Source organism: Mus caroli, unplaced genomic scaffold (genome assembly GCF_978045245.1).
Source record: "Mus caroli unplaced genomic scaffold, Mus_caroli_1 scaffold_1, whole genome shotgun sequence".
Taxonomy (NCBI): Eukaryota; Metazoa; Chordata; class Mammalia; order Rodentia; family Muridae; genus Mus; species Mus caroli.
Window position 1 is genome coordinate 116,103,824 of NW_028227256.1, and position 13,075 is coordinate 116,116,898.

A 13,075-nucleotide genomic window follows, 5' to 3' on the forward strand; every position below is an offset into this window, starting at 1 on the left:
CTGGGAAGCCCTTTTCCAACTCCCAGCACTAAGCCAGTGGCGTCTAGGTATGCAGGAAAATGGGAACCACAGCAATCATCCCAGACCCTGATGTTTCCCACCCAGGAAAACAGGGACTGAGAAACCTCATTACAGACTGTGTTTTGCCTACCAGCACTCCGGGTACCCCAGGCACGGAGGCAGATACTCAGCCTGGCAGTCAAATGTTTGAATTTAAATTTTACACACTAATTTTAGATAATAAACAAACATTCACACTTACTGATGTGCCAGATTTATAGGAATAGAAAATGTTTTATGAATCATCTGTTCTACTTGCATTGTCTTAGTAAAACAGGAGATGTGATGGGGGTAAGAAAATGTACAAAACTTGTAAAAGATGACACATTACAAAAATCCAACTAATACCATGTCAGTCACTGTAATTATCTATGAGCTCTAGGACTTTAGAAACTTACTGCTATCTTACCTGTTGGGAGTCACTTTTCTGAGCTGAAGCATTAAGAACACTGTAAAGAAGAGAAGAAAACCTACTAATAAATGTATATAATAAAGGTTTGGAGTAAGGAAAGGGAAGGGTGGAATGTAATTAAAATACAATAAAAATTTAAAAAGATAAACGTGAACACAGACTCAAACTGGAACAAAATTGATTAAAAAAAGGTTTTGTCAAAATGAATACAAACTAAATTCAAAGTTTAAAAATATGTATCTAACTTGCATATTAAAGTGCTATTTTATAGCATATTTTAAATTTTTTCATGAAACCAAAACAGTAACATCTTGTGATTATGAGTTCATCTATCTTAGATCTAAGGTACCAATTCATGCTTTGCAACCAAATCATTGTATCACTGAGAAAATAAGATCCAAAAGCATAACTGTATAGTCTTTTGATAAGTCTGACATATGTCCACATGCACATACAAAGTTTACCTGTAATTTTTCATTAACTTTTATTACTAATAAGATAAAGCATTCTAAGTTAAAGAAATCCTACATATAAAATTCTTTCTTTCTTTTTTTGAGGCAGAGTCTCATGACATAGTGCTGGCTGGGCTGGCACTTGCTATGTGGACTAGCGTGCCCACTGCCTCTGGAGTGCTGAGCTTAAGAGCGGGCACCGTTCTAGCAGCTTGACTTCCTAAGATGATATATACACTATCAAAGCAGCACCAACAAGTTCATGCTTTGTTCTAGTGAAATTGTTTTGGTGGTTTCTCAAACTACAACTGTCACATTTACAATCACTTTTCTATGGGTATTTATATTTTCCATATACACAATTGTGCCTTACATTACTAGCAATCTCCCAACACATGCTATCATCGGGTGCCATTGGCCAAACAGGGTACTTGGAACCTTCAAGTTTTTCTCTTCCAGATCTCTCAAGTTTTTAGAAGTCTATATAATCTCACCCAGTGGTTCTCAACCTTCTTGATGCTGTGACCCTTTAACACAGTGCCTCATGTGGCTGACTCGTAACTATAAAGTTATTTTGTTGATACGTTATAGCTGTAGTTTTGCTACTGTTATGAATCGTAATGTAAATAGCTGGTATGTAGCCTCTTGTGACCCCCAAAGGGGTTAGGACCCACAGGCTGAGAACTACTGACCTAACTGGTTGGTTTTCCTTCCCCATATTTCATTTATTATAGGTTAATTTTTAAAAATAACTCTATCCCTCACACTTAAAAAAAAAAATTCATTCTATTTTTATTTACATGTATGTTGTGTGTGTGTATGTATGTATGCATATGTGCACACATGTATGAGGGTGCCTGATAAGGCAGGAAGGTGGCTTGGATCACTTGGAACTGGAGTTACACAGTTGTGAGCAGCCCAATGTGGAAGTAGGGAATGAAGCTTGGGTCCTCTGGAAGAGCAGCTACCCTGCTTAAGCACTGAATCTCAGTTACAGTATTACTATTAAAGATGCTGAACAATGTCTAGGAGACCTATCATCGAGTCCCAGCTCCCTCTGCCCTTTTGTGCTATGGAGCTGTGGTTGCTCTTCCCAGACTACATACTATCAATGTATATTTATCCTGGTAAAAGTGACTTCCTAGTCTATATGTAAAATCTCACCAAACTTGTTTGGAGCAAAAGTTAGCCCCAATGAGTCTATGGTTCACTTGTTACTTTGAAACGTTTCTTATAGTGGTTAATAACTTCAGTAGTAACAAAAAAAAAAAAAAATCAAACTTGAGAAAAAAAAATTAAAGCCATATTAACTAAATCGCAACTTCCTGTTTTGAATCTGAACTTAATAATTAAAAAGTAGGGCTTGGGACATAGCTCACTGGTAGAAAGCTTGTCTAACATCCAGGAGACCTGGTTTTGATGCTTAGTTCCCCAAAGACAAGAACAAACAAACCAAGCAATAGTGATAAAGAGATAACTGAAGTTAATTCAAGACACTTAATAGTAACTTGGTTTCTGATCCAAAATGTATATTCTGAGCATCTTAGAGAAGAGCCTCGGTCAAGTCCCACATGCAATAACTGACCCATTTTCTGCTCATGAACAGCACCTATTTAATCTCCTCCCCCTTTCCTGACTCAGTGCTGCTCTAACCCAGGTACAAAGGCACATGCTCAGTCTCCTCACTCAGGGAGAAGGAAGCTCAAGTGAGAGAAACCGTATTTGTAACAAAACCATCACCTACGCTTTAAAACACTACCTTTTCTCAGTGTACTTTTAGTTCAAGCTCACAAGAAGGGGAAATATTACAAGGAAAAAGACAGACTTACAAACCTGTTACTCAAACTGGTATATTCTATGCAAGAGCAGAGTACAAGGTCAAGAAACATCTTAGGTCAAATAGTTGTACCCTATAAAAAAGGCTGTTCTCCACGGTCCACTGGAGCAAAACCAGTCATGCAAACAGAACGGCAAGGGCAAAGGGCATGGATGCCAACATAAACTCAGGTTTTCCAGAGTACTATATGAGATTACTTCAGGAGGGATGGTACTCTCTCATCATTTAACTTCTGAAAGTCCATGCACGCGCATGCACACACACACACACATACACACACACACACACGTTTGTTTATGTGTATGTGCATGTGTCTGTGCGTGAGTATATACACCTGTGTCCTTGGAAGCCAACGCAGATCACATGAAGTTGTGAGCCATTCAATTTTGTTTTGTATAATTTTTGAGATTATAACATAATTATATCATGACTCCCTTCCCTTTCCTCCCTCCAAAGGGCCACCAGTAGCCTGTTTCTGTGGTCTTCTAGAGTCAAAAGTATCACTAATGAAGAGAAAATGACATTTATCAACTAAAGTGAAATTAACTTCAATTCTAGGAAAGAGACCATGCTTATTCGCACTGTGCTGTAATTAAAAGTTAGTACTTCAGAACATCTTACAGAAGAGGCTTTTTTTACTTTGCAAATAAAATCCTTAACTATTTCATATCATGTCACTGCTTAAATATTTTGTTCCCATTTCTGCTACTCTTTAAGGTGTATCTTTAAGGTCAAATGTCATGTCCCAGGCTGTTTCAGGAAAGACAGACATGACCTACTAAAGAAAACAACACCATTTAAAAACACAGAGACAACATTACTTCCCAATTTCCTTACAAGCACCGATTCTAAATAGTTCAGGGAAAGAGAAAAAAAAAAAAAAAAAGGTAGAGGAGTTGGTGAGATGGCTCAGTGGTTAAGAGCACCGACTGCTCTTCCAAAGCTCCTGAGTTCAAATCCCAGCAACCACATGGTGGCTCACAACCATCCACAGTGAGATCCGATGCTCTCTTCTGGTTTGTCTGAAGACAGCTACAGTGTGCCTACATATAACAATAAATAAATCTTACAAAAAAAAGGGTAGATTATACGCACGCGCGCACGCACGCACACACACACACACACACACACAAAATGACTACTCAGTATCTGAAAATAACAAACCTCTTTTGAAGAGTTCTAAGTCAGACAGACAGACTGACCCATTCAGCCACAGCCCACACAAAGTTATGTTTATAGGTATTGGTCTGAATCTGACTTGTATTATCATTATTATTATTACCATTGCCACTTATTATTACTACTACTACTACTACTATTACTATTGCTATCCTTCCTGAGACAAGATCTTGCTTTATGAACAGGCTGGCGTCAGACTCATGGAGATCCAGACCGACCTGCCTCTGGGCTCCTAAGTGCTGGGATTAAAGGCTTGTGTGCCAGCACACCCAACTTTGACTCTGACTGTTTAATAAGCATCTGGGAGACACCAAATACATGGCTGTTTTTGAAAATAAAGTGGAACAAACCAAAAATGCAAACAAAACACACCAAGGTTTACAGAATGCAACTAAATAGTGCTCAAGAGGAACCTTACAGCTGGAATTGTTATTTATTTATTGCTCAAGAGGAACCTTACAGCTGGAATTGTTATTTATTTATTTATTTATTTATTTATTTATTTAAAAAAGGACATTATCCTGGGTATGGTTGGCTCAGGCCTGTAATCCCACCAGTAGGAAGGCTGAATCACCAGGACAGAGTTGAAATTTAGTGTAGGGTACATAGCCCATCTTTTTTTTTTAAAAAAAATATTTATTTATTTATTATATGTAAGTACACGGTACCTGTCTTCAGACACACCAGAAGAACACATCAGATCTCATTACGGGTGGTTGTGAGCCACCATGTGGTTGCTGGGATTTGAACTCAGGACCTTCGGAAGAGCAGTCGGTTCTCTTAACCACTGAGCCATCTCGCCAGCCCTACATAGCCCATCTTAACCCCACTTTAAGATAACACCAAAAGGACAAGGAAGCTGGGTGGGTGCTGCATCCTTCTAATGCCCAGCACTTAGCTAAGGCAGAAGGACCACATAATTAAGGCCAGTGGGCCATCTTAAGACCTGGCTTCAAACAACTAAGTTCCAGGCCAGCTAGGGCTGCAAAGTGAGACTCTGTTTCAAAAACCAACAGAAAATAACAAAACACAGCAGCGGTCTGAGGCAGCGGTGGCAGAGCCTGGTCACACTAGGCTCTGGGTAACAGAAGAAGAACCTGGGAAGAGGAGGAAGCAGCCAGAGCAAACTAAATCGTAAGAAATAAGAAGGGAACAAATATTAGAGCAAACATCAATTAAAGGCTAACAAACTGACAGTCTTCAGCTGACCGAAGAACAAAAGGGGAAGAGATCAGCTTAAATGAGAAAGGAGTCAGGCACAGCAGTACTGATCTTACAGAAGCAATACGGGAAAATATGAACTACGTACATACAATGACTGTATTTAGCCTACAATAAATTGCTTTTACCTAGAAACCCACCTTTCTTCTGACACCCTGAATATGAATAACATAGCTGTTCCTACCCTACTCTACTTCTGTAAACGGCTTCATTTTTCTGAATATTAATTCATCTGGCGTGTTTTTGTTTCTTATAATCCTAACGCCTGTGAAAATTTGACAATCTGCAAGGCCTTCAACAAATATTTGTTTAATTAACAATTGCAACTATATAAATCTTCTCAGTTCCTACATTGCAAGGCAGTACTTACCCAAGATCTTCAGGTTGTGTTGTGCTGGCTGACAGAAGAGAAGAGAGAACATCTTATTAGTCTACCCTGCATAACAAATTGCTTTACTATTCAAAGTAAAAGCTCAACTCACTGCTCTATAAAAACATACTTCTCAGCCATCGGCTGTGCTGCAGGTCAGAGCAGGAAGGCCAACAGCAGAAGTCACTCTGAGGGTCTATTCTTTTCTTTTTCAAGGTTTTACTTTTATTTCAGTGGACCTGAGTGCGTGTGTGTGGGTATGTGCAGTGTACCTGGAGCTCCAAAGACAGCATGAGATCCCTTGGAGCTGGAGTTACTATTGGCACCTGCAGGCCACTTGATGTGGGTTGCTGGAACCAAATTCAGATGTGTGTATGTCAGAAGAGAACTCCTTTTATTTTGTAGGTCTTGGGAAATGACTCAGGCCACTAGGCTTGGCAGCACAGTGCACTTAATACGTAAGTCACCTTACCAGACTAATATGGAAAATTTTTTACTGAAAACTACTTTGGGCCCGGAGCAATGGCTCAGTGGTTAAGAGTAACTGCTGCTCTTCCAGAGGTCTTGTTTCAAGTCTCAGTACCCAAACAAGACAGCTCACAACTGCCTACATTCAAAGCCAGGGTACTGGCCTTCATAGGGTGCATAAAATGCCACACATGCATGTTTGCATGTGCACACACACATACACCCACATACAAATAAAAAAAATTTAAATGTGTTCATTACATGCTAATACTAGAAAAATATCCAAGGGGAGGAGCTGCATTTCATCACGAGATTTAAAAGACACAAGAGAGAAAATACCACTCTACTGAAGACATACTAAGTGCAACCCTGCCTAGAACATCTGCACTGAGATTACTACCAAGTTTAATGTCAGCCAATCACAGGACCAATATCACGCAGCTTATTAAAGTCAGATAAAGATGGTTTTAGTTAACTAAAACAGACTTGAGAGAACTCAGGCAGCTTCCTCTCCAGCAAACAGGAAGTGCGAGGACAAGAAGACTGTCCAGGAAGGAAGGACAAGCCTGTGGAGCAGGGCTGCACTTCACCTTTCATTTGCAGTGTCCGTCGGGAATACCGCTTGCTGGGCCGTCTTTCAAAGGAGGTTGATCTTCTTGCTTTATTAGTTTTTGTGGTCTGATATTCTGTTTTTCCACTAAGTGAAGCAAGTCAACAGGAAGACAGTATGAGGCAACCAGACACAGAAGAGTAAGATGTCTACATTCATATAATCCTGCAAAGAAGCATGCTGAAGGGAACTACTGCCATCGATAGTTTTGTTTTTCTCTTTATCCAAATATTTTTTATTCTCCAGGTTTTGGTATTATACATAACATTAATAACATAGGATTTCTTCTAAGTATATATATCACACACACACACACACACACACACACATTTGTATATCACCTATTAAAACAGAAGAAAATGTCCATGCTATCAGGGAAGCACCTCTCCTTTCCTAGCCATAGGAATTAATACAAAATGTGTAATCCAGAACAAGATTTCCGGTTAATTCTTTGATGGTCCTGTGGATTAAAACTTCAGGCCTTACACATGCTAGACAAGCCCTCTACCAATGGGCTACATCTTCAGCCCCAACTGAAGTTACTTTTTCTGTGATTATTTCTACAAAAAATATCTAGATACACTTAAAAAAAACAATTTTGTACTTGTTTGTTTTCCAGCTAAGAAAATCCCTCAGCATTTCTGACATGGTAGAACAGAAATTAGCTTCAGAACTCTCTGTGGCTGACTCGTATTGGCACTGTCATCCCTGCCTTAACTGAAGACTCAAACTGACCGCTACTCAAATGTAACAGACATTTTCTAGTTCATGACAGGAGCTGGTAAAAGCCAACTGGCCTTCAGCCACAGTATTGTTCATATTAATGTCCCATACATTTTCTATATGAGATAAAACCTGTCAGATTGAAAATTTACCTTGTCACATAAATTTAAATTGTGGCTTATTACATATAAAATTTATCAATATAAATAACAATAATATAACTGATTTCCCATCTAGTCAAGAAATTATTAACAATAACATTACTTCTTTAAAAATTTTGGCCAGTGGATATCTTTGGCAACATACTTTATTTCCTGTGTCTTCTTTTCTACCTCAGTAAAATCAAGAGTTAAGAGTGACCTTTCTGGCTTATATACAAGATGTGAAAACTTGGAGAACCGAACCTGTATCTAAATCGGGATCCTAGTCGAATGAATCCCGACCGATGGGAACTCTTTTGGACAGGTCCTCGGAGGCGGAAGAAGGCATGGTGCTCCACAGCACATTTCCATAAATGTTTGCAGGCTTTAGGGTGATCCAATCTAAAGACAAAGGTATGCTCTTGTTCTTTGCCCTGAAAGACAAAGCGGTGTTTATTAAGTCACTTAGCCATGTCTTCTATTGCTGTAATGGAAACACAATCAAACCAACACCAAAGGCAGCTGGGTATGTGGTGAATTGAATGCCTATAAGTCCAGGACACAGAAGGAATGCCACCAGGCCAAGGCCAACACTGCATGCATAGTAAACTCCAGGCCAGCTAGACAGAAAAGGAAACAATAAAGGTGCTGGAGAGATGGCTTAGTAGTTAAGTGTAGGCACCGCTACCTCAGGACACGATTGGTTCTCAGCACTCTTATCAGACAACTCATAACAGCTCTACACCTGATGCTTTCCAAGGTACTCTGCACTAAGCACCCAGCTACACCTTGTACACACAATTAAAAATGAAATAAACCTTAAAAAGCAATAAAACTTCTACTTTGTTCTTGGAAACTTTTTGGTGGGATGGGGGAGTATGTCACCAGCCATCTAGGCTTGTCAGATAGGTGAACACCAGGCTCAGTAGAGACCCTGATGCAAACAGGTAAGGTGGTAATAACATCCAGTATCTGGCCACATGAACATGTACACACATGTGTACCTCCATACACAATTCCATACAAACAAGTACATATAACACACATGAAAAGCCCAGGATGCAAACAAACAGAATCATGTGCTAAGCTGCCGGCATAGACACCTTTAGTCCCAGCACTAAGGAGGCAGAGGCAGGCAGAGTTAGAGGCCAGCCCTGGTCTAGAGAGAGAGATCCAGGACATCCTGACCCTGTCACCAAATATTAAAAACCAAACCAAACCAACCAACCAAAAAATCAGCATGTGCTTTAATAAATCATGCTAAAGCTAGTAAGACATGCTAAAGCTGGATGTGGTGTTCCATGCCTGGAATCCCAGCATCCAGAAGATAGGGCAGAGGGATCACAAGTTTGAGTCCTGAGTCCTGAGTTCCAAGGCATCCAGGACTACAGAGTGAAAGCCAAAAAACAAAACCAAACAACTCCAAAATGCGACAAAGAACAAGGGTTATCAATTAAAGTATGACCACGTATACCTAAACACATAATTATATCTTACTTTTTCATAACAGACTAGTCATATCTGCAGTGGTTTGAGTAGGAATGGCCCCCATAGACTCATATGATTGAACGCTTTGCCCATAGAGTGGCACTATTATGAGATTTGATCTTATTAGAGTAGGTGTGGCCTTGTCTGAAAAAGTGTGTCACTGTGGGGAGGCTTTGTGGTCTTATGACCACAATCTTCTTTTGTGTTTAGATCAAGATGTAGAACTCTTATCTCCTCCAGCACCACGTCTGCCTCCATTACCACCATGCTTCCTGCCTTGACAACAGTGGACTAAACCTCTGAAGCTGTAAGCCAGCCCCAATTAAATATTGTCCTTTTAAGAGTTGCTGTGATCATGGCAATAGCAATATAATTTAAACTAAGACAACATCTATACTCACACAAAGAGGGAAGTGTTAGTAACAAACTATTTTCAGTCAGGACCTCTTCAGGAACCACTGAGGTGACTAATTAGTTACAAACACTAGCAGCAATTCCAGATGACCTGGGTTCAATTCCCAGCAACAATATGGTGGCTCAGTAACAGTGTAACTTTAGTTCCAGGAGACCTCATCTTCTCCTATAACCCCCTTCTAGTTTCCGTAGGCACTGGGATCCATGTGGTACGTGAACACGCATGCAGACAAAATACCCATACACATTACATAAATTTAAAAGAGCTCTTTTGACTGTAGCTGAATGGGATGGAATATGCTTGGAATGCCAGCATTCAGAAGAATGAGGCAGGAAAATGAGAATTCAAGATTATGTTGTACCTGGCTACTAAGGTCTATCATGTCCAGATAAGCCTTCCTGGGTGCAAAAATGGAGACTCCTTTCCTTAGCAGGGCTTCCTCTTCTCTGCCTGATCTGGGGAGCCCAATTCTAATCTTCTACCTAAGGAATGCCATGTAGTCCTTGGAGAAGTGACAGGTGCAACTTCCTGGAATGCTTCTCCATGCAAATGAAGTATCCCAAGAACTTTAAACCTCAGCCAATGAAACTTTACCTAAGAACCCCTACCCACTCTTAGGGGTTCATATGTATATATCCCTTGATTCCCCTAATAAAGTATATGCACACAAGCTGTTTCACTATCATCTAAGAGAGTTGTAACACTGAAATCTTTGGAGACTCCCCGCCTCCCCCCAGTTCACTCCAGGACGGGGATCCTGGTGACCCACCCATTTCAGAATTTGCTTCATCCTTCCCTGTACAGTGTGCATCAGGGCCCAGACACTCTAAGGGAAGACAGAGACCATGGAACCTGGCTCCACTCCATCCTTCCCTACTTGGTGTGCAGCAGTGCTGGACATCTCAAGGGAAGAAGGGAAAACCGAAGCCACAAGAATGTTGGAAGAAAGCACCTCAGCGACCTGTAAGATAAAGGTGTGGAAAAGTACTTTCTAGACTGGACCCCGTTTGCTGAGTAATTATAAGTCAACAACTGACAAGTAGGATTTCATAAAACTCAAAGGCTTATCTACAGCAAAGGAAGCATACAATTATGTACAGAAGAAATAGACCAGCAACCTGGCTACTTTGGCAAGGGATCATATCCAAAGACCTTCTAGGTATATATGATCTGGCCAGAATGTAGACATGCTGGATTATATAATGATCTGGCTGGAATGAAGATAAATCTTTAGTACACACCTTTAATCCCTAACGATGAAGGTAATGCCAGTTTGTAGAAGGAAGCAGTCATATTTGAACTGAGAAGGAGCCAGAAGATTAGAACGTATTACCAAAGTTAGTATGAAGCCAAGTAGAGCAACTCACACAAAGCTGAGAGAAGCTGGATTGAGTCAGTATTCTTGGAAGATTAGATTGTATGGAGGCTAGAAGCATCTAGGCTTAGACCTAGGGATAGTTAGAAGAGAGAAAGAAACACTGTATTCGCATCGCACATCTTGGGTATGGCTCTCATCTCATCCCTCCATCAGAGAAAATAAAAGCAACAATTACAAGAAGCCCAAAAAGTGGGAGACATCTTTTCCAGCTATATACACTATATTAGTATTCAGAATATATAAAGAACTCAAAACAGTAAGAAAAAAACAAAAACAAACAAACAAAAAAAACAAAAAGAAAAAAAAACAAACAACCCAATTAAAAAGTAGATTAAAGATCTTAATAGAGGTCTCAAAAGAAGAAATTAAAATGGCTAAGAAGCATCTCAGAAAGTATTCAACATCTTTAGCAACCTGGGAAATGCAAAGGATGGCAAAGGTGAAAACACCCAGCAATAAATGACGGTGAGGACGTGAGGACAGGAATCCCCACTTCACTGTTGGTAGACTGCAGACTGATACACTCACCCTGGAAACCAGTGTGGAAAACTTTAAAAACAGAACAAAAAACCTAAGACAAGGACTGTTATATATGAATGAGCTACAGCATTTTTGACCCATGTTCAAAGGACTTCACATTGTATTACATAGATACTAGCTCAGCTGTAAAGAAATATAAAATATAACTTGTAGGTAAATAGTATACTGAGTAATCCAGACCCAGAAAGACATGCTGCATGTCCTCTCATCTTTGCAGATTGCAACAAATCTTTATATCTTTACAGCTTTAGATTATACAGCCTGAAGTAACTACGGAAACCAGGGAGTAAAAAGGGACCATGGTGGGGGTTGGAGCCTTAGAAAGGGGAACTGTAGGACACTGTTGCTATAAAGAGGAGAGAGGCAAGGAGGAGGGACAAATAACACCAAGGATGTCAGAAAAGGCTACCAGGAATTACTCATTCTATGTTTATTTAAAATCAATCCATCCATCAATCTCTCTCTCTCTCTCTCTCTCTCTGGCCACTTAGGGTGACAATGTTTCCCACTCCAAAACCAATTACCATCTAACAAAGAAAACAGTGCCAGATACTTAAAACCTACTTTTAAGTTGTTAGTTAGGAGAAACCAAGAGACTCTCCTCCTCAAAACAACATAGGCTATTGCCATTATTCTTAGTGCCTTCCAGAAAAAGAAGGTACTTTTGTACTGCTAAAGACACAACATACTCTGGACATAGGACTTAGAGGAATCAATCTGGATCTGACCTGTAAGGCTCCTCCTTGATGACTACCTCAGTATTAGAAGGAGCTGTAAAAGCTGCCAAGTGAGAAAGCAAAGAAGTAGGTCTAGCTGGCTACTTGAAATGTCTACAAGTCACAACAATGACCAGCATAGCAAAATCATCCTAAAGGTACAATAGTGGCACTTACATCTTGGCATGACCCAACAGGCACTTCATCGAACTTAAGGTCTGCTTACTACAGGGAATCCATGCTTAGTCCTGTAAACTCAGCCAACTACTTATGGATGGTGAGGCCAGGGAACCTTGAAAACCTACTATGACCATGGGTGCTAGACCCCAATTAATATAACCCCTACAGTATAAAGCTCAGGGAACATTTCATGAGGTGGAGGTATTATAAGAGGCAGAGGGTCAGGCCACCTGCCTTTAAGCCCAGACAGGGGAGGCAGAGGCAGGCAGATCTTTATAAGTTGGAGCCTAGCCTGGTCTACAGAGTTAGTGCCAGGACCAAAAAAAAAAAAAAAAAAAAAGCCTGTGTTGTTTGTGTGTATGTACATGTGTACGTGGCACATGCACGGAGGTCAGAGGACAATCAGTGTTGGTTTCTGTCTTCAATCGTGTATGGCCCAAGGATCAAACGCATGTCATTAGGCTTGAAAAGAAGCGCCTTCACCTAGTGAGCATCTCACTGTCTTAAAGTGTACGACTTTTGGTAAGAAAGTTTAAAATCAAACTTCACCAAGATAAAAAAGGTAGCTCTGTAAATTTCTAAAAACTAAACAAAATACAAATCTAAAATACCATTACAAACAAAAAACAGAACTTGGAAACTTTGCATTTCTTGTGACTTGTCCCTGGTTTTATGAAACACATCTAGAGAAATGTAAACAAGAGGGAAAAATGAAATTATCCAAAATTAAAACAACCCCCCAACAAAAGACACAACAACTTGAAATGTACCCACTTTTTTTCTGTGTGAAGTACTGTAAAACAAAAAACAAATAAAAAAATGGGGAAGGGAAAGGACTATCGGGGAGGCAGTGTGGGGTAACCTGATGACAAAATATCATATACAG

General features: G+C 40.0%; 1 protein-coding gene across 5 annotated transcripts in view; it reads right to left on the reverse strand.

The window, feature by feature from the left end:
- Epb41l5 (erythrocyte membrane protein band 4.1 like 5) overlaps positions 1 to 13,075 on the reverse strand; it is a 102,512-nt gene that overhangs the window by 57,612 nt on the left and 31,825 nt on the right. For all 5 annotated transcript variants that reach the window (XM_029474204.2, XM_021168536.3, XM_029474198.2 and 2 more), the window contains exons 12-15: positions 7,737 to 7,906; positions 6,590 to 6,696; positions 5,532 to 5,559; positions 470 to 509 (exon numbers count right to left, since the gene is read on the reverse strand). In XM_029474204.2, coding sequence (XP_029330064.1) covers positions 470 to 509; positions 5,532 to 5,559; positions 6,590 to 6,696; positions 7,737 to 7,906 — 345 coding nt within the window. The remainder of the gene's footprint in view (positions 1 to 469; positions 510 to 5,531; positions 5,560 to 6,589; positions 6,697 to 7,736; positions 7,907 to 13,075) is intronic.